The sequence below is a fragment of the Protobothrops mucrosquamatus genome, unplaced genomic scaffold (genome assembly GCF_001527695.2).
Source record: "Protobothrops mucrosquamatus isolate PMUCROS unplaced genomic scaffold, P.Mucros_1.0 scaffold_253, whole genome shotgun sequence".
In the NCBI taxonomy this organism is placed as follows: Eukaryota; Metazoa; Chordata; class Lepidosauria; order Squamata; family Viperidae; genus Protobothrops; species Protobothrops mucrosquamatus.
The window spans coordinates 2,483,324-2,506,267 of record NW_015386329.1 but is presented as its reverse complement, the minus strand read 5'-3'; the positions used below and the strand labels follow the sequence as shown (position 1 = coordinate 2,506,267).

The 22,944-nt window shown below is 34.9% G+C and overlaps 1 protein-coding gene across 1 annotated transcript in view; it reads right to left on the bottom strand.

Annotated features, from left to right (window-relative positions):
- Positions 1 to 326: 326 nt before the first annotated feature.
- Positions 327 to 22,944, bottom strand: part of KANSL1L (KAT8 regulatory NSL complex subunit 1 like) — a 43,429-nt gene continuing 20,811 nt past the window's right edge. Inside the window, exons 7-15 of the mRNA XM_015831105.1 lie at positions 22,666 to 22,776; positions 21,550 to 21,687; positions 18,798 to 18,919; positions 16,733 to 16,857; positions 14,567 to 14,621; positions 12,591 to 12,700; positions 4,545 to 4,710; positions 2,885 to 3,176; positions 327 to 2,770 (exon numbers count right to left, since the gene is read on the bottom strand). Of these exons, the coding sequence (XP_015686591.1) occupies positions 2,940 to 3,176; positions 4,545 to 4,710; positions 12,591 to 12,700; positions 14,567 to 14,621; positions 16,733 to 16,857; positions 18,798 to 18,919; positions 21,550 to 21,687; positions 22,666 to 22,776 (1,064 nt within the window). The 3' untranslated portion in view covers positions 327 to 2,770; positions 2,885 to 2,939. The remainder of the gene's footprint in view (positions 2,771 to 2,884; positions 3,177 to 4,544; positions 4,711 to 12,590; positions 12,701 to 14,566; positions 14,622 to 16,732; positions 16,858 to 18,797; positions 18,920 to 21,549; positions 21,688 to 22,665; positions 22,777 to 22,944) is intronic.

The window sequence follows — 22,944 nt, the reverse complement described above, 5'->3', positions numbered from 1 at the left end:
GAAATGGAAGGATGGAAATAATGGAGCAGGAAATCTGCTTCAATGTTCTGAGTATGAAAATAACAGCAAAAGTTGCAAACGGTTAAAAAGATAAGATCATGGATATATAATCTGTAAAACTTTTAAAATTTGTCATCAATTGTAACTGTTACAATGACAGAAGGAAAAACTATTAAATACGTGGAAAGTAATTTACATTAAATGTAGTTATCTTCTTGGAATCCACCCAATTCTTGGTTGTACCCTCATCCTGAAAAAGAATGCATACCTGGGCTTTGAAGCAATGTTAATTATCATTCAGCTTGTATAAGTTACTTGCAAATTGAAAATAATTTGTTTTTTATATATATGCACATATGCACATTCTTTTTGATTCCCAATTTATACAGATGTTTCAGAAATTTCATTGTAGATGTACAGTTCATACTATAAAAGTAGTTAAGGAAATTTTATGATTTGGTGCCTGTCAAATGCCTTTTGAATGAAAAACAAGTCTTCCAGTCAAAATTGGCACATCAAATTACAACATTTCTATCATTTTCTTAAGACAAACAGGATAATGAAGACAAATATTGCAATTCTCTTTTCAGTGGAATGTTTGACATTAATTTCTTTAATTGGCTTTATTAAAAATATGTTTTGAAATTAAAAAAAAAACTTGGTCCATTTCCTGCCCTTTTCATGCTGAAAAAACAGTGGGAGACACAATATTAAAGAACAGGGATGTACAGATCTTTTTTAAAAAACAAAATGTTGATACCTGTATCCATTTGCACGAAGAATAAGCTAAAGAGTATAAAAACAAGAAAATATATAGAGCCTTTTTCTGTTGTCCAATTGTATTAAAATAAATATTTTTTACTCCAGGTCTGGGCAGATGAGGTAGTTAAATGCATACTTTTTGCTGTTTTGGGAACTGATAGCAAACTTTTAGGGGTTCTGGCTCTGTTTATCTAATCTGCAAAGGCTGCAATCCTTTGGCTAAGATTTGGCTAAGAGTAAGCCCTAGTGAATTCAACAGAATATTTAATAAAACAATAAATTTGACTAAGAAATTTTGCGTATGTTAAGAATAATACAATATAATTGTTTACATAGCTCTTTAAATTCATTTAAAATAACTAAGTAAAAGTTAGCACACATATAACAGGCATCTATAATAGACCAAAGCAATATATGTATGAATTGCATCTCCTTCACTTGTCATCAACTGTAAGAATAGAAGATGTTCACAAGATATTTATTACTATGAAAAAAGTAACTTACCAGAAAAAAGAATTTCATCTTTCAAATGATCAAAGCCCACCATTTAGCTCATTGTAATAAAGATGTAAGTCATAATTAGCTCTGTTTTAAGAGTGAAAATCAAATCAATAAAATAAAAATCCTTTTTTAAAGACTGCATGTTTTCATTTTTCACATTCTGTCTGGATATTCATATATTAGAAGTCACTGTAATTTATATATTAAAAAGAAATGTGAGTAAGATGATAAACCAGAAATAAGGTTGACCAACAAAAATACAGACTTCAGTTTTGGAAAGTAAATCAGAGGGGAAAAAATGTTGTTTCATATTCATCACAATTACGTAAAACATTTGATGCCAAGCCAACAGTATCTCCCAATCATGATTTGTCATAATTAAATACAAAATACTAAAGGGATATTATATTTATGTTCATTTTTGTTACACATTTCAATCCATTAACATCACACTGTAGTATAGAGAAATAACTTTTAATTTTAAAACCTTGCATTGAAAATTGGTATATCAGGCAAGATTCAAAGTTAATTTTCTGGACAAAATATTTAAAAAGCTAAAACCAAAATATACAGGAAACTACAATCTAACATAGGCTGTAGTGTGAAAATGCAACTTAACATTTTTATATTAGCCAGTGTACTTCTAATCTGCTGGGACAATGGAACACTAAAATTTGGCCATCTATCCATTAAAGCTAACTTTGGATAATGATAGTTTTAAAAAGCATACTTAATAATCGTATGTTAATAAAAACCATCAATAGTTCCTCACAGAAGAGCTATCTTGAATTGGTATCATTAAATGCACACAACAGTCCTGTGCAATATCTATTCACCTAGCATCCCTGGTGGATACAGATAACATTGCAATGCAGCATTTTGAAATTTGAATGAGAACTTTTTCATCTGTCTTCTCATTACCTAAAAGAGCTATTTTGTCTTGCTCATAATGCTTATATTTAAATGTCCTTTTTTCCATATATATTTAAAGTTTCTAAGATACAAAAATGGATGCTCATAATCCGCTGATTGTAACACATACATAGTATTTGTAGGGATACAAAAAGAGTTAAATAAGTATAAATACTGCTAAATGCAATAAAATATTAGATTCCCTTACTTCAAAAATCTGGATTTCTCAGATACTTCTAGTACTTACCTTTAAAATAATGGCGGTGAGGGAGAAATCCATTGAAGTACAGAAAATTAAATCATTTAAGCTGACTTTATCTCATCTGTAGTTTTAACTTGTCTAGCCTAATGAATTCAAGTATATGTTCTATTAATAAATTTATAGATTGTTGATTTTTTTACCACTTGCTAAATGCAAAGATATATTTTGCTGCATTGCAATAACTAGACACTTTGCATATTTGATCAAGATTGAACGGTGATTTGAGGTTACAGTTTAAGAGCATCCACTTTTCACATCAAGTATGTTAGTCTACTGGACAGAAAACATTCTTGGAATTCAGATAAATAAATAGCTCTTGCATTCTCATCCTGCCTGTAAAAAAAGTAAAAAAATATATTGTAATTATTAATATTATGACGAAAATTATTGCTTACATGAAATATATGAAAAATTATTGCTTGCATGAAATATATGAAAATATATTACCTTACATCTTCCTTCAGCTTGATTTACTTTCCTAAATAAGCAACTTTACTCTCTGTCACGTCTGTTTTCTTCCCAAGTAAATTTGGTGGTGGTCTTCCACTTCAGAGATAGAACTCTCCTTTTGTGACTGGTTATCATTCAGAAAACTAAAGGCAGTGTATGGGTTATGGTCAGAGTCTCTAAGAACAGACATATTTGAACATTCTTGATGAGCTGCTGGCTGACGCTGGGGTATTAAAGCTTCTACTTCTTCATTTTTTAGTGGAAAAGCCCGACATTCCCAGAGAAGAGTCTGGCAGAGATGAAGGATAAAATAAAAGGCATTGAAAACAAACTTTTATCAAAGCATTTGTCTTACCACTATTTTTAAGATTAGTCACCCCCCTCCAGATAGGAAGGGGGAATCCTCTTAATTTTTCAACAGATGTTGGAAAGAAAAGAGTAAGAAATGCAAATGGCTGCAGATATTACTGCTGCACTAACTGGATGCCCTGGAAAAAAAGCAACTACTATGGTGAGGCTGCCTGTAAGCCTTTTATAATGCTTAAATAAGTTATTATAAAATAATAACTTGACTCTTCTTCCCTATCCTAGTCTTCCTGGATGGGTGGGATATAAATTTGACAAAGTTGTGGTTATTAACAAATTGCTTCTTCCCCTTTCCTATCTGTATCCAATTTTGTTTCCTCCCCCTCTCTTCCCTACCCTTCACCTCATCCCCTTTTCATTCCGTTATCCCCACCTCACCTCCTTTTTCTGTATCTGCCAGAATGGAAAGGAAGATGTGCTTGTGTATGTAAAAGAAAGAGGAAAAATATGGCTACATACACTGGAGATCAATTCATTTTGTAAGTGGTATTTTTTCTACAGGCATCAATTTAATTAGAAACAAACTGTGATTCTCTCATTAGTTGTAGGAAGTTGTTTCAAGCCCACGTTCATATTCAAGTTTTTCACATATGCACATTATGAAGGAAGAAAGGAATCTCCAAAAATGATTTCAGCTGAAATTAGTAACTAGCTGACAAGGAAGAAAGCTGGGCACTCAGGAGTTTTTTTAACATGGTCTTTTTAAGCAGTAAAAGTTCAAGTTTATCTTTGGAGTAAATATGCTATATATGTTCTACAAAATATTTGAAACAATTCTTAATTCTGATACTGGAAACTCTAAAGCTCTGAAATCACACCATTCACACCAACAGAAAAATTTACACAATGACAAAATAGACCAGTTTTATTTAGAAGGTTTAATTAAACAGATTGGGGAAGCCTCATGCAATATAGTCTTACACACTACCCCCAAATAAATAAATTATTGCAATGAAACAAATACGTATTGAGTTGCACTTCTCCAATGCAATACTGTCTACTGAAAATTAATCTCACTGCGTTCACCTGGATGGTGTGTGCGTGTGTATATTTTCCCAACTAAGTCTTAAAGCTAAAAAAAAAAAGCATTAGGAGGTTTACATAAAAACTAAATAAAGTATTCGGGTATATTAAAAATGCTTTAATGAACGACAACACAAACACTTTATAACACAAATGATCTAAGCAGGATTGCTAAGTAGCTCAGTTTGGTCCTTTTAACTGCTCTTCAGTAAACTCAATAATTAAATGCTTATATTTAAATTGTGTATTCATTAATTGTGTGCATTACCATTGATTGGTTTCCCCCCGAAGACTCTGATGTTCCCAAGTACTGAGAATTGTAGACTTCTGAAGTTACGCCTGCAGTGTTTTCCGAAATATAGGTTGTTAAATTAGAATTTGCTTGTTTTTCTTTCAGTGATGCATCTTGTTCCTCAAAATTTCTGCTATATGATCTATAATGAAATAAAATAAGCTCTAGTTTCTTTCATTAGCAATGATCTGATGAACAATAAGATAATGGAGGAAGAATCTATAAAATCTCTAACAAAAAATTTAATTCTAAAGGAAACTTTTAGGAACAAAAACATACTCTTTCCACTGTATACAAAGTTTTTTATATTTTTAATCAGTCTTGTTAATGTTTCATTTATGAAACAATCCATAATCTTTCTGTGATTCTTTCTGTCCTACATCTTTTAAAAATAATTTTACCTTAATAGTAAAGGATTAATGAGAAAAGAGATTGCTGCAAATGATGAAAGAGAAGATAGCAAAGATTGTATTCTTTTTGATTTCTTGGAATCACAATGTAAGAAAGGTGCCAAATAATCCTGTATTATAGAGTTAATACCCATGTGATCAAATCTATGGAGCATATTTTTCTAGGTTATATCTTTTCCATTTGATTTGATTTGATTCTATTGACTATATTACTACTAAAAGTATATGGAGCTCCATTATAACATCAAAGACATGACTGGAATACATCACGAACTGCTCCTATGCAAGCTTCAAGTTAAAGCTAAAGAAGAAGAAAGCCAGTCAGTTTATATGATGTAATCTTGAATATATATCCACCATTTTAAAGAAGAACATTGGGAATAGCTTTCAAGTCCTGAACCTCATTAATACAGAATTATGGAATGAGATTAAAGAAATTGTTAAGGATAACAATTTGTGAAAGGAAACTGCTGAAAATGAAGGAAGAGAAGAAAACAAATTGGATGTCAGAATAAATTAGAAATTGGCAAGAACAGAACAGAAGCCAAAGCCAGGAAACAGAAAAAAATCTCAGAAAAGAATTAAACTAAAGAGCTTTTAGAAAAGACAAAAAGCATTTTTATGGCAAAGGAAATGCCACAAATTAAAGTTAGGCATGCAAAGGAAAGAGAAAGATTAGGTTTACCAAACTTGAAATTATAATTTGCTGCTGGTTGCTTGGTCTGGATGAAAGAATGGATGTTGCTGAGAAAACAACAGACTTTTACAGTTAGAAAGGTTCAGATGGTATGGATATTTATGGTATAATAAAGTTAAAATTGACATGGATTTTAAAAATCATTTTATTAGGCATGCCATATTGAGAATATGGAATAGATATAAACCCAGGTTGTGTTTGAAAACANGCTGCTGGTTGCTTGGTCTGGATGAAAGAATGGATGTTGCTGAGAAAACAACAGACTTTTACAGTTAGAAAGGTTCAGATGGTATGGATATTTATGGTATAATAAAGTTAAAATTGACATGGATTTTAAAAATCATTTTATTAGGCATGCCATATTGAGAATATGGAATAGATATAAACCCAGGTTGTGTTTGAAAACATCTTTATGATCTCAGTTCAAGAAAGATATAGAAGAGAATTGCCAGAGAAAGATAAATGGCTGATGTACTAGGATTTACTGGAAAACTATCAAGTGGAATTTAAAATCAAATCAAGAGCAATTAATAGCAGAAGGATATAGAGTAGTTGCCCATGTTCCCATTTATAGTTATTTGAAAAATTTAAAATGTATAAAAGATTTATGGTATGGAATAAAGTCAGAGTTTGAAATACAATTATTTACTGATGAATATGTAATTGCTAAAATGTAGGTTTGTTGAAGTTTGAACAGGAAGAACAGATTAAAGAATGTATGATAAAGTAGACTAAGATTTTTGGTTATTTGGATGGAATAATGGGAAAATATGTGGTCAAAAGGGCTGAACTTTCCATGGTATGATTCAAAGAATTTTTATAAAATGATATTAGCATGGCATCAGAGAAATTATCTAGAATGTATAAAAGCATTTCAAATATTTCAAAATGTGAACAAAATTGGACTAAATACATACTTAGATACAGAGATTTTTTAAAAAATCAATGTTCAATTAAAGCCAGAACTTTTCCTTTTAGGATTAATGGATAAACAGTTAGAAAAAAAGCCACGGAAGAGTACTTCAAAATATGATTACTGCACCAAGATTACTATATGTACGGAGATGGAAAGAGTAGGCACTATGCATTGTGGAGGAGTGACTGAAGTTGACAGATTTTACTGAGATGATTAAATTGACTCTTTTGATTAGAGAAAAGAAATTATTTTTATTGAACACTGAGTCCAGGTTAGTGAAGGAGTCCGACAAGGCTGCATACCTTCTTATTTACTCATTCTATGCATGGAAGGGAAGGGAAGCTGGATTGGAAGAAGAATGTGGTTTTAAAATTGGAGGAAGAAATATACTGCACTATGCTGACAACACTATCTTGATAGCTGAAAATGCAAAGGATATGCAAATCAAAATGCAAAGTCAAAAGGCACAGTACAAAAATGGGAATAAAATATAAACAAGACCAAATTAATCGTAACAGGTGGAACAACCAGTATTAGAATTGACAACGAAGATACTGAAGTGGTGGACAACTTTGGCTTTTTAGGATGAACCATCAACAGTAAAGGAACAAGCAATCAAGAAATAATCTGGAGACTAGTATCCGACAGAACAGTTATGAAAGCCTTGGAAAAGATATTCATGGGCTATGATGTATCTATAACTACAAAGATCAAAATCATGCTAGCCATGATATTTCCTATGACACACTATGGAAGCAAAAGTTGGACTTTAAAGAAGCAGGATAGAATTGAGGCTTTTGAACTTCGTGTTGGAGAAAACTCCTGGGAATATTGTGGACAGCCAAGAAAGCTGATGGATTATTGAATAAATAGACCCAGAGTTCTCACTCAAGGCACAAATGACCAGGCTCAATGCATCCAACTTTGGACACATTATGCTAAAACCCGGCTCTCTTGAAAAGGCTTTAATGTTGGGAAAGATAGAAATTGCCTCCCTTTAATAAAGATTTGAATTATTATATTGGATTTCTGGTCATCAACCATAATCATTTTTTTTATTTGGTTTGTCCTGCAGAACTCCACATCAGAATTTCAGTTGTTCAGAATTTTTGATGAAACGATCATGTTCTTGGTGTGGTTTTTGCCTGCACCCTCACTTTTGTAAGACTACTGTAGTAACACAGCCCTTGGATTATTCTTTTGTCTTAGTTCTGATAAAAGAGATTCAATTTCCCAGGCTTGGATTTCTTCCTAAATAACCCTGGTTCTAGCATTGGACACCGACTTGCTTAGAAGAGGGTATCCACACTGTTAATCAGCTGAATATTCTTATTTGGAAGTTATTTGACTGCAAGTAATATTCAGTTTCAATGTTTCTTGATACTAAATTGTTGACAACTGAAATTTTCAATTCATTTATTATGGGGCATATTCCTTGTTTCTTTCTTTGATTTCTCCTGTAAATAATCCTTTTCGTTTTCCTGATTTTCAGCCCAATTTAAGAAATGCTAAGAACTAAACCAAAAGCAAACTCTCCGGACTTGGCTTGAATTGTAGTCAGCATCTCAATTTCGGTTAACATAATGTAAAATTCCTGAGTTTTTACTACAGGTAGCCCATGATTTATAACAGTTCGTTTAGTGACCATTCAAAGTTACAATGGTACTGACCGTTTTTCAAACAACCATTGTGACATCCCCATGGTCACGTGATCAAAAATCAGATGCTTGGCATATTTATGACAGTTGCAGTGTCCTGGGGTCATGTGATCATCTTTTGTGACCTTCTGATAAGCAAAGTCAATGAGGAAGCCAGATTCACTTAACAGCCATGTTACTTACTTAACAACTGCAGTGATTCACTTAACATCTGTGGCAAGAAAAACCTTAAAATGGTGCAAAACTAACTTAACAAATATCTCATTTAGCAACATAGATTTTGGATTCAATTGTGGTTTTAAGTCAAGGACTACCTGTATTCACTTTGTGACCGATCAAAGTTATAATAGTGGTGAAAAAAGGGACTTATGACTGTTTTTCACATTTACAACCATTGCAGCTTCCTCATGGTGAGGGGTTCAAAATTTGGATGCTTGGCAACCATATTTATGACCGTTGCACTGTCCTGGGTCATGTGATTATCATTTGTAACTTTCCCAGACAGGTTCGGACAAGCAAATGCAATAGGGGGAGGAAGCTGGATTCACTTGAAAACTGTGATTCACTTAACGACTGCAGTGATTCCATTAACAATTGTGGCAAGAGATCGTAAAATGGGGCAAAACTCATTTAACAACTGCCTGGCTTAGCAATGGAAATTTTAGGCTCAATTGTGGCCATACGTTGAGGACTACCTGTGTTTTAACCAAGATTATATTATTGAGTTCACTGCCAAATTTCCTTTGGGACTCATCCATCATTGCTCTACAACTTCTATGCTATGAACTAAACATTTAGAACTTGACCAAAAAGATGCAATAGTACCAATCCCCTCATACTATGCTGTTAAGGATTTTATTCTAAACATTTCTATGGAAATGAGAGAAGGTGAGCCTTATTTTAGATGACACAATTTGAAAGAGAACCAACCTGGAATTAAGGAGAAACTTCCTGACAGTGAGGACAATTAACCAGTGGAACAGTTCACCCCAAGAAATCATGGGCGCTCCATCCCTGGTGGTTTTTAAGAAGAGACTGGACAGTCACTTGTCTGAGATGGTATAGGTTCACCTGTTTGAGCAGGAGGCTGCACTAGAAGACCTCCAAGGTCCCTTCTATTTCTATTCTATTTCTATTCTATTCAATATGGCCAGGAGATTCTATATGAAGGCCCTTTAGAATATTTCACTTTAACAGGTAACATATTCATATTCAAGAACCCCAATCAAGAAAATGGCAAAGAGCCATTAGTAAACATCCCAACCAAAGGATCCCTAAGACTGCCCCCACCCACACAGTCAAGACACCAGAATATAAACTGACAGAAAACAGGACTCCTTACTAGCACTGATGATGTTACCTAGTTAGGGTAATGAAATGTCTGCAAGAAAACAAACAAGCTCAGAAAGCACCAAGGACCACTCATTTCAACCCTGAACTACAAATATTCTCCTTCATTAGATTCATATTCACTGGTTTGCAAGATACTTGCACTCTCCCCTTAAGCAATCTGTTTCTTAAAACAGAAGAGAAATGGTTGCTAAGTGAACATGTTTGTGTGATTGTGTATGTGAGAGAGAAGTGCTACAAAGATTGTTGTCTCATAGTTACACCAGTGTTGACTTTCATCTTAGCATACATATGTGCACATAAGTGTGCACATTGGTTGGAAAATGACCTTTTAAAATTACTGTTGTATTTGTGAATGGTTGCAAAATGAGGTAGCCACTTAACGAGGAATGGCTATACTTATTTGTTGCAGTTAATGGCGATACAACAATATTTCAGCTATTACACTATACCGGGGTAGGCGACCTTGGCTGGCTCAGGAATTCTGGGAGTTGAAGTCCACAAGTCATAAAAGAGCCAAGGTTGCCTACCCCTGCGCTATACCAAGAGCTTTTACAACATATACAACAGATAGGTGGCTACTAATTTTTCCACCTTTCGGGTTATGTCCATGATATTCTTCATTTGTTCAGGTTATCTGGCCTTCTGGTCAAGCTGCAGAGGCTCACCTATAGGCTTCAAATATCCTGCCTATGGTAAGAACTCTTTTAAATTCCTACCAGGCCAAGATTGTATGCCTTGCATGGCTAGCTAGAGAAATTCAAGTCTAAAGTTGCATCTCCTGATTCATCACATACAAACTATTCCATCTTCTATATTTTCCTCACTCTTTGCAATTGCCTCTTTTGGAAAGAAAGACATTTGTAGCTGTTTGTCTTTTCCAAAATATCTACAATGACCTTCAGAAATCATTCTCAGTTGGAAATGCATAATACCACAGTGACTATAGCAGAAACAGAATCATAAGAGTAGGCAGGGACCTTAGAGATCTTCTAGTCCTACATCCTATTCAAGGCAGGACACCTTGTACATCCTGTCAAATGGTTGTCCAGTCTATTCTTGAAAGCAATGGATTCTTGAAAGCAATGGATGTTTTTGCTCATGCTCAGGACAGGTGCTTTTATTATGTTTTCACTGCAGGGTGACCAACCCTAAATATATGTTTATAAGTATAAAAATAATGTTTAACCCATTAACCCATTGTGTACGACTTGCAATTTTACTTATGACTTTTCCACTGACTCTGCTTGGCAGAAGCTGGGTGTGAAACATGCAAGTACAGTAGGAATCATATGATTGTGGGACACTGCAACAGTTGCAAATGTGTGCAAGTTGCAAAGCACCCAAATGGCAATCGTGACTGTGGGGACACTGCAATGGTGTAAATGCAAGGACTGTCCATAAAGTTATTATTTCAATGCTGTCATAACTTCAAATGGTCAGTAAACAAGGCAGTAATTAAGCAAGGTCTACTTTTATCACGAAATCCCAAGAGGGATGTCAATATCCCCTCTGTGCTCTACAAAACTGTTTTAACAACTGACCAACAAGGAATGGCTATGGAGATTCTTAGTCATCCAGGTCATGGTTGTGATCACATCTTTCTTTGAGCCTTCCTGACAGTCTCTCTGTCTGACACTGGCAAAACTGCAATTTAATTACAGTCATTTACTTTTACCAAATATTACTTACTAGATGTCAAGAGATGGACAGATAAATTATCATTCATTTGTGGACTTGTTTCCTCTAGCACGTAAATAAGATTGTCATTCATTCATTCATACAAGTATTACATAGAGAACTCATAGAAGACGGGTTTATCTGTGCATTCACACAACCCAATCAAAACATTTGGCAAAATTGTGCCTTTAACTTTACAGAAATGTCTGGTATTGCTTTCATCCCTTGATCACTCCAAAACCACTTTCCATTTATTTACAAAAAGCAAGACATGGGGAAATCACACCCAAACACATGCATGCTGGAGAGGGGTGATTTGTTTTTTGTTTTTAAAAAAATCCTTCACAGTTCTTGAAGATTCTGACATGGAGCTTTGCCCAAGACCATCAACCTTTTGAGGAAGCACAGATGGCCCATCCATTAATCACATGAACAAATAATCAGCCTATTAATCACATTGTTAAAGCTTTATTCACACATACTGGTGAGCCTGTAATGTTCCAGAACTTACATTTAGTAGGAGGCTTGCCCTTTCCCTTCAGCATGGCTGTTTCAGCTAATCCTGCTTGATTGCCAGCATTAGCTCACTGAGAATTTCTGAGTTTTTCTTAGTGTATTTTATTGTGCTTTGTGTTTATATATTAAAATTTTAAATTACCACATAATGCTATCTCATCATATATCTTTATTTTCAGAAAGCAAAGAACTTAGTTTTATAATAACAGGATTGCATTGGTTGTGTGAATGTTGCACTTTTTCTTTCTGAAATAGCTTTTGGGTTATTTTCTCACTTAAATTCCTTCAAACACCAGTTCCAAATTAAAAAAAAATATTTTGCTATACAAAATGGAAGCATGTTGTAGAAAAATAAGTCAATTGAGAATGAAAATTACAGTTCTGTGGATTTTAAAAATCCATTTTTTAATATTTGTTTTCAGATGCCACTAAAGCAATAAATTAAACCACCCATACATTCAATGTTAAAAATATTCATGTTTTTTCAAAATGAAAATTTTGAATACATTTGCATAAGTGAAGGTTTTGTAACTATGCAAGAAAATCAAGACATACTTCTTTATTCATTTGCAGCTACACAGTATTGTGTCAAACATCTGGTCTGTGTAAGAATTAAGTGCAAATGCTGACAACAAGCATTATATTTGCAATAGTAAATTTTCATTTGAATAATAGTAAAGTAAGATTTAGATAGCTCCCATAACGTAACTAATTTTGTAAGAGAAACCTGGCTGAAGAATTTGAAACTACTAACAATAAACAAAAATGTAATTCCATCTTTTAATTTCAACCTGCCTATTCCTTCTAGGACATCGACACTTTTCCCACAGTGACCACCGTGCTTTTTCTTTGTCTTCATATTTTGAATGACGTGCAGCATAGACATCATCAGACAGATCTTCTGCCTAAGCATTAGAATAGTCATATTGTAAATCTTATTTAATGAATGAGAAGTCTTCTCATAAAACATTGTTACGGATTCAGCATTCCAAAATATACTGAGCATTGATGGGAATCTGGGCCAAAATACAAGAGTGAGCAATACATACTTTGTCTTATCTTTTCCCCCATCTATCACCACAGCCTTTCTTTACAGATACTCCACCAGTTTACATGAATGAATACATACCTAGCTTGCTCCATTCTTGTTTTTAAAGACCTAAATGGACTGGAGCCTTTTCTCTTACTTTGATAAGGTGGCAAAATAAAAATAATAAAATGTTGCTGTTTCTCTTCCATGGAGACGGGAACTTTGCCCTGCTCACCTATTAATTTGATGGCGGCCATTGCCATGACCATAATATCCTTCTGGACTGATGGCAAGAGTGGAGAGTTGGAGGTATTATGGAGGTTCCACATGATGATTGGGGTAGGGAGGACTCTAATATGGTGTATCATGAGCTCAGGGATTACCCCTATGCTATTCAATATTTACATGAAACATGATACAATCAAAATTGCCCTAAACTCAGTAAAGGAAGGGTTTATGATTTAAGGATCTTTCTGGGGTCTAAGCTCCTACTCACAGGATAAGCAGAAATCAAGGCTGGGTCTCTGCCCAGCTCTTGAGGGTGAACCAGAATGCCATGGTGATGGAACTCTCATCTGCTCACTACACACTTGGACTATTTCATCACAGTATGTGGGACCCCAGGTGCAAGTCACTTAACAACTGACTTGCGTAGCAATGGAAATTCTGGTCACAATTGTGGTTGTAAGTCCACAATTACCTGTATGCATTTGGGCCTTTCTGATTATGGGCAGTCATCATAGGAAATCTAGGCATGCTGATATTTGGACTTTTTATTGTGTAGTTGATTTATACACATACACACTGTCCTTCACAATTTGGACAGGCTACAAATATCGTTAACAAGCAAACAACAGTAGGGACTACTGAAAATCAAGTAAGTTCTTGCCAGCCACAGTTGACCCTGGTCAATAGATTTGTGAAGACCTGTCCAAACCAATGCTATCAATCGATCCCATTTTAGTAAAAACTCTCAAAATATTCTTTTGCACTCTGTCCCTTACCTGTCCCAGAACAAGAATAATTTCACTCTCTCTTCTGCCGTATGTGTGTGTGTGTTTGTGTGCCTTCAAATCATGCTGACTCCTGCAAGTCCCTGCATGTCTCCTGGCAGTATTTTTGGAAGTATTTTGCCACTGCCTTTTCCCCTAGAGCTGAGGGAGAGGGTCCGACCCAAAGTAACCCAGTTGGCTCTGTGTTAAGGTAGGACTAGAACTCATGCTCTCCCAGTTTCTAGCCTGATGCCTTAATTACAACACCAAACTGACTCTCCTCTATAGTTTTAGATAAAAAAAATACTCAAAGTACTTATAATTTTATTATGCATTTTATAATAAAAATATTTTTATTATCAAATTTGTTTTACTTTACATATACAGTAAGTTGTACAATGGGTAGTAGCGTGAGGGAAACATTATTCCTTGAAATGTGAAAGTAATTATATCCTTTGAAAGACTTTTGTGGTAGCTTCAAAGACTGTTCCCAGGTCTCTGAACATGCAGTTGTACATATATAGCTGCTTCATTTCACTTGTGGTTCCAGTATTGTATGTTAATAACTGAAGCAGCCACCTAAACCTCCCAAAGGATATATCAACTTTCAGATTTCATGAATGCTTTGCTCCTTCTAACATGCTTTCATTTCAATGCTTTCACAATCCTGATATATAATAAATTTATCTGTGAATAGAAATACAAAATTCCTCACTGCAAAACAACAGTTGAACATAAATAGACCTTACCTTCTCTTCATCCTCATGCAGTTTTTCTAAAGGTTTTAGGCTAATTATTCTCCAGCTGTTAATAAAAAAGATTCTTCCTTGAAAATTGTTCATATAAAACTCAAATCTAATTCATTATGAAAAATAATTTCTACTCTAAACACTGCAAACACACCTGCCGATTCAATTACATAATTGAATTTTCTCATAGTTAATGTTTACCTGTTTCAAAGTCATTGGCTTTGACATAATTTAAATTAAGATTTCTCTTTTTATCTTATGAAATCATTTGTGCAAATGCACCAAAGTACTGTGTTTATTTGAACATAAGATCACGTGTTCCCATGTAATTTTAAAATTGCAGGGTCAACCCATATTGGTAAGATTACGGTTAAGGGAGGCCAATAACTTTTTTTAATAATCTTTTGTTTATGGAAAAGATTATCTTAAATTAAAAGTAACCTTGCTTTTAAGTGAAGATAGTATCTGCTTTTATGCGATTCTTTGTAGTGTTACATGGCTACAAATTTATTAATAGCCTGTACAAATGGGCAATATATTCCCATTTTAAACAAATATTTCTTCTCATCTGTGTTTTCTACTTTCTTGGTATATTTCCATCAGAAATCTTATATTAACCAAAGAGTTACCTTTGTAATTGGTTCATTTTCTTTCCTCTTTCTAAGGTAGCTAAGGTAGCAATGTCCTGATAGACTAGATACTGTTTCACTGACTTGCAATGAACATCAGTAATGACAAACAAATGTTGTGAATGTCTGAAAGCAGAGACACACTGGTTGCTTCTGACAGCTGCTTAAATGTAGTCATCACAATTCACTGGTATATGGCTGAAAAGTGGGGAAATATCTACAGTTGCATGAAAAGATCTAGGCATTTCTGGTCAAATTGTATGTTTAATAAACCACTAAATGAACAGGTGTGGCTTGTTTTTTGTTTATTAAAAATGCTTCATCCTTTCTCTTCCAGATATATTGTGTAGTTGTAACCAATCAGTTTAATTTTGGTTTCATTAATCCAAAGAATCTTGTTCCAAAACGTTTCAAGCTTATAAATATGTACTAAGGCTATGACTATTGAAACTAGGTCAGATAAAAGATTTCCTTCTGATAACTGTGGATGACTGTTGGAAAAGTAATGTTATACAATGGACCTGTAACCAAGTATTCCTGTGTTGGTTCACCTTTTCAGGAGGATATTTGGGATATATACGGATGCAGTTTAGCAAGTCTGAATAGCACAGCTTTCCCTCAGTTTTCTGGATCTTTCCATTCCATTTAATTTCCATTTCTTAATAATGTTTCTTTCAGTTGAAATAAGTATAAGTGTTTAGATATTTAGATACTTTATAGCCCTCACTGGCTTTTCAAAAGTAAATTATTTTTATTTTTAAATACTCAGAAATCTTCTTAAAAGAGCCCATGATTGGTAAAAATATTTAATTATTTCCCCTAGGCAATTATAGATCTGATTCATTCACCATTAGTAACTTAATACTACTAACAACTTTACAGAAAAGGAGGACAACAGCTGAATCAACTTGAAGGATGTTCAAATTTTTGCATTTGCCATAATTATATAGAAGTATATCAGCTTCTGTTCACTTGGGGATTTGTCAAACGTTTTACAAGGAATGACTAAACTTTTACATGCAACTGTACTTTCAAGCATTTATAACATTAATATAACATATGAATATATGTAGTATGATAGTGCCAAACAATTTTTGGATTTATATAGTAACAATGAAACAAACATTTTACTTTAAACAGTTATGAATTTTCATATAAATCAAGTATCTTAATATTTTCTGTCTACTGCAATATTATATACACAGAAAATACATTAATTGCACTGAACTCTGTTCATTCATTTGAATATTGTATGACTTGATCAAAAATAAACAAGATGAGTTTATATCTTTAACAGTACAAATCCTACAACTTTTCTGAATTAGCTCTGCTATTAATCCATGGGGTAAAGTCTGTAATATATTTGTTTTACAGGAAAGAAATTTAGATTTATAGAAACTTGTGATATTCTATTAACCAACATAAGACATCTATAGCAAGAATCAGACCCAATAATTATTGAAAGCATTAAGAACAAATCCCAAGAGCAGTGTTATAGTTTATATTTATATATAAAATTCAATAAAATTTCAAATACCTTGGGGTAAGAATTTCTTTATACTGAAGTTTCTCCAGTTTTGATGGTGCAATTAATGACATAGGAATAACAATATTATCTATGTCATAGGAACACTCACTTCTCAGTCTCCGCCTTGAATTGAGCTGTTTAAAAATGGTTTTATTTGACATTACAAAGCTATATGAAAACCAAATAAATTTCAGTGCATGTACTAGTAATAATACTGAGTTTTCAAACTCAAGATAAATACAATAATTTTCTACATAATATTTTCTTTTGAAACTGGCAATGTTTCTTGTTGGTATTATAAAGTCATACTTATTTCGAATGTATAAAATTGTGGAGAAATAATATTGAATTGTTGAAATTGTAACTATTAGGACAGTAAATTTGATACTAAACTTGTACCTAGTTTAAACCATTAAAATGAAATTACACAAAATGATAAAAATCAAAAGCATTTTTAAAAATATGATTATGATTGCTTGGATCAGCGGTCCCCAATCTTTGTGGCTTGGTGGCCCGGCAGGGAGAGAGAAGGTAACCGGGCTGCACAAATGTTGGTTGGTGTGTGCCCACACAAGCAGCTCCACTCAAGAAGCTTTTGAGGCACGGTTTCACACTCCTTCAGGCTTCTCTGCGCCAAAAGCTTTTGCAAAAGGACGGAAGACCTGAAGTCACAAGAGATCACTCCCCTGAAACCTTTCGTTCCTTTGCAAAAGCTTTTGGTACAGAGAAGAGAAGCTTTTGGGAGAGCAGTTTCGTGCTCCTTCAGACTCACCAGGGCTGCCCAACATTCCAAAAGCGGATTGGGTGTCCTGCACAGGCAGCCTTGGTGAGTCAACAAAGCTGAGCAGGGTGCGCTCGTCCCACTCAACCTCTGCTCTCACCACTCCGCTTTGGGAGCAGGCGGCTTGGCGGTCCAGCTGGGGGGGGGAGAGGGGAACCAGGCTTCATGAGTGATGAGCTGGTGCTTGCACGCACACAGCTCCACTTGCACAGGAAAGAAGTCTTTGGGGTGCTGCTCATGCAAATGGAGCTGCGTGTGGACACTGGCCCACCTCTCGCACGGCCCAGTTCCGAATAGGCCATGGCCTGGTAGTGGGCCGTGGCTCGGGAGCCTTGTTTAGATAATAGATAAAAGATAAGTGCTTAGATAATCACTTCTAATCACTATAATGCCCATAGCCTGGCAAACGTCCCTTAAGTAACCATCATACTGAACTTGCAATCCCTTCAGGGCAAAGCAAAGGCTTCTAGCTATAGCATCTTTATTTTTCCCTAGAGATAATAAGAAAGGTAATACTATAAAGTATTATCTAACAGGTGAGTAAGGTTTTTCTCTGGTAAATAGCAAGGCTAAAGCACTGCAAGAAGAAGAATTAATTTTTTTTCCATTTCTTGATAAAGAATTGATGGGAGAGCTATGAAGAGGCTGGATTAGGAAAACAAAAACACAGTTTCAGAAGACTATGCAGAGAAGACTTGGAAAGGGATAAAGATATAGACAGGAAATGAAAAAAAGAAAAATGGAGAAAAGCAGGCAGGCAGAGAATGCTGGGTTGGTTTTGAAGAAAAAAGAGGCAGAAAGAACACTTAAGTTTTTTGCAATATTACAAAGATCCGTACTAAAGTTTTCAACATTTTGTGACATTGGGAAGATGCCTCAGAACAATGCTCAGGGCACTTTTTAAAGGATTATAGACTGCTTTTATAGTTCAAGGCCAAGATTCAGCTTCTGAATCAGACTCGGTTTCTATATATTCTGTTATAAAAGCCTTAGGAACAAAAACAAATTGTAATTTGTCTTGCTATTAAATGATAATGTGATGTAATTTTAACAGTCACCTGAGCAGATACATTCAGAAATCCATCCTATATTTAATAATATTTTACTTCTGAGAAGTATGTTGAAGCATGAAATATGATTTAAAATTCATTAAAGAGAAATAGTAAACTTCAGCTCCTAAAAACTTAAAATTCATCATTGCAGAAAAATGTCACTGCCCCATAGAAGCTGTTTAAAAGAGTTACCCATTTATTTATTTATTTTGAAAAAATAGATAATGTGATAATATTATACCTGTGAAGAGATAGTATGACTTGATCTAGATAACATGTCAACATTGGATACTGCTGTAAAATTACTGTAAGACTCCTGTCCTTCATGCTGAAAAGTCAATACTTCACAACTATTATTTTCTCCTGCGATGAAAAGATTAAAAACATCAATTAATGAACAAAATTGTAAATAACGCACATACAACATAGATACTTCACAGGAAATTGAGAAAGCATATCCAGAGTAGAAACTAGGCTAGCAATGCAATTATTATGAGTTTTTCACCCCAGATCACGGAACAAAATAACAGAGTTGGAAGGGACCTTGGAGGTGTTCTAGTCCAACCCCCTGCTCAAGGAGGAGACCCTATACCATTCCAGACAAATGGCTGTCTAGTCTCTTCTTAAAAACCTCCAGTGATGGACCCCCACAACTTCTGAAGGCAAGCTGATTTATTGTTCTGTTAGGAAATTTCTCCTTAGTTCTAGGTTGCTTCTCTCCTTGATTAATTTCCATCCATTGTTTCTAGTCTTGCCTTCTGATGCTTTGAAAAATTAGGTCAGCCCTCAAATATTGGAATACTGTTATCATGTCACGCCTGGTTCTTCTTTTCACTAGACTAGACATACCCAATTCCTATCGATTCTCTACACTGAATTTCATTTTATTCGACAGGGTACATTGGATGCATAAATATGGAAATATTACACCTGTTACTACAGAATTTGTTGTCCATACTACCATCAGTTTTAATGCTTGAGTCATACACTGTACTAAAAGGAAACATCTTTTTAATTAACTTACTTAACTAAGTTAAGTAATGTTTACTTTTTTAAGCAACCTAGAACTAAGGAGAAATTTGCTAACAGTGAGAACAATAAGCCAGTGGAACGGCTTGCCTTCAGAAGTTCTGGGTGCTCCATCATTGGAGGCTTTCAAGAAGAGACTGGACAGCCACCTATCTTAAATGATATAAGGCAGTGGTTCTCAACCTTTTTAATGCCGCGACCCCAACCGGTCGTAAGTCAAGGACTAAACCGGTCGTAAGTTGAGGACTAAACCGGTCATAAGTCGAGGACTAAACCGGTCATAAGTCAAGGACTACCAAACCGGTCGTAAGTCAAGGACTTTCCCTGCCCGGGAGTGCCATGCATGCATGGTTCCGCCCCCTGCGCCGGCCGAGGCATAGCTGGCAAGCGGCAGAGACGGAGCAGGCTGACCACCAGCTGGCCCAGCCCAAGGGAGGTAAGGCACCCGCCGGAAAAGGGGGAAAAAATGGCAGACAAAAAAAAATGGCGGACAAAAAAAAATGGCGGACAGCCTTGCTTGGCGACCCCCGTGAAATGGTCGATCGACCCCAAATGGGGTCCCGACCCACAGGTTGAGAACCACTGATATAAGGTCTCCTGCTTGAGCAGGGGGCTGGACCAGAAGACCTCCAAGGTCCCTTCCAGCTCTGTTATTCTATTCCATTGATAACAATTTTATGCAGATCCTATAAAAAAGAGACAGCTCCAATGAATGGTATAGCTAAATTGTTCAATTGTTTTCTTTAATTTCTTTAATTAAATATTATATTTAGTTCATTGTGTTCTTTATTACTGATTTAGAAAACTAGTGAGACAGCATTTTTCTGAACTTAATAAATTGAAAGTATGTTTTTCATACTTTTTCATATGTTTTTATGTGCTTTCACATGAAATTGTGTCCAGTACCTTTCATCTTTGGACGAGTTCAGGAAGATTAGGAATACTAACCCTGCCACCCTACAACTAGCTTTTACATGTAAAACAGTGAATAAATATAATGAGATCTTCTGCTCATTCCATTCTCATTCTTGAGCCCCATGTACACTCAAATTTAGAGATATTGGCCAGAAGTGAATTCACAGACCACCTTGCTTCTTGAAAAATGACAAGTAAGCAACAATCTTCTTTATAATACTAAAATCAATACTAGTAGTTTATTAAACCTGTATACTGCCTCTTAACAACTTTTTAATGGGATCCTGTTAATGGAAGCTTAGGAAGTTTACATAGCAGAAATCATCAGTATCACAGAAAAGTGAGTGAAAGATGCTTTTGAGTTCAAATAGAGAATTATTATTTCACCCTATTGATTTGCAATCGTGGCTTCCTGTTAAAGTTTTTATTAATTTATTTTAATAGTGAAGACACATTTCCCCTACCAGAATAAGTCTAATCCAAATTCCTCTGTGCAGGGTTTTAGGTCTCCAACGTGCCTTATTGTTTTGAATGAGATATGAAAGTAAAGATCAGAGTCTGGCTCTTAATGTTTATACATTGGTTAAAAAAATGTGTCCTTACCACAGGATCTTACCCTCTTGAGGATGTCAGGTAACTATCACTAAAAGAGTTCCCTTATAATCAAATTATAGACAATTTTCTTCCACAAAATATATTGTACTAAAAGGGGGCTATGATCAAGAGATGTTGCTCATTAACAATAATGAGATGTTTCTCATTATGAATGTAGAGTGCCAAATTGATCTAGTTCTTAAATTATCTGTGGACTACTGAATAGGGTATCTTCTAAAATGAGCCTTATACCTCAAGGATTATTCAGGATACAGAATATCTCATAACCTGGCAAGGTGCAGTGCTCTTTTTTCAGTGGTGCTGGCAGGTACATATAAAAAAAAAATCCCTATCCAGTATAATTGTATGCCTTTTCCATAACACTGTTTATCCCTAGAAGGAATAGTGTCATGAGTACTATGTATGTGTATGTGTGTGTGTATATGTGTACTTACCAGACAATGTCTCGCTTAAATGTCTTTTCTTCCTTCCCTCTGGAAACTGTTCAGATACTTTTGCCATAGTTTGATGTTTAGAAGTGGATTCATATTCATGGCTCAACTGTTGAAGAGGAGCTTTAATTTGACTAAAAACTGGGATAAAAACAAACGTAACTTCACTGTGATTCTTTCTCTATTTAAATCACACAGGAAATGTTTACATTCTAGCAGTATGCTTTTAAGACATTGAATTACTTAAAGCCAAAAATATATCAAAAATGGTCAATGATTTCAGTCATAATTTATATATGGGCACAATTTATATATATTTTCCTTGCTGTAAAATTTACTAGATACAGAGGGGCATGTAGAATAGATTTATTTTAAATCAAACTGATTTAAGTAACTACACATTATCAATTTATATATTTAAAAGATGATTCGTTCACTAATCAGGAAGATTCTTTAATAATTTCTAATAAAGAAAAATCTGGTTTGATATATTCATTAGTATAGAGCTGTGGTGGTGAGCCTGTGGCACGCGGAGCCGTCTCTGATGGCACGCGAGCCATTGCTGGGCTGAGCTATTCCCTCCTCCTCTCCGCGCATGCACAGCTCTCCGCACATGTGCAGTCTGGGAATAGGCGAGAGGCTATAAAAGGAGCAAATTTCGGCGGAAGCAGCATTTGCTGCAGACAACGAGAGAGCAAGCATGAGTTGGAGCGGACAGCAAGTGAGTGAGCGAGTGAACACAAGCCGACAGCTCGGTGGCCACACCCACTCGGTGGCCAGGCCCACCTGGCACCCGGCAATGCACAAGTGGGTTTTGGGTTGCAGTTTGGGCACTTGGTCTCTAAAAGGTTCGCCACCATTGGTATAGAGTAAGCGCAAAACAGAGATGGATAAATTTCATTTTCAGAAAGTGCATACGATATAAAATATTTGGTCAGATGTTTTTCAGGTGAATTTTCACTACAAAAATGGAATGATGGTCTCAGTTTTGAGGAAACAGATATATATTTTTTCAATCATATTAAATATTAGTTCTTATCAATCAAAAATATAAAAACACAGGAAAACAAACAAACTATTGAGAACTGGAATAAAAATAGTTTTTTTAATACTGCATACCATTTAATGGAGATATTTTGTACTCTAAACCAAGAGCAGCACCTTCAAAAGCATCACCTTTGATTTCATATTTCTTGAGTAAAGTTTTAAAATGAACATGTAGAGGAACATCTGCAAAAATATTTAAATAGATAACTTCATTTATTTATTTAACACATTTACTGTACATAGCTGTCCATCTTATATCTAACTCTGGATGGCTCCAATTAGCTATTAAATAATATCAATCATAAAACAACGATACATAAATATATTAAAAATACAAACATTAAAAAACCT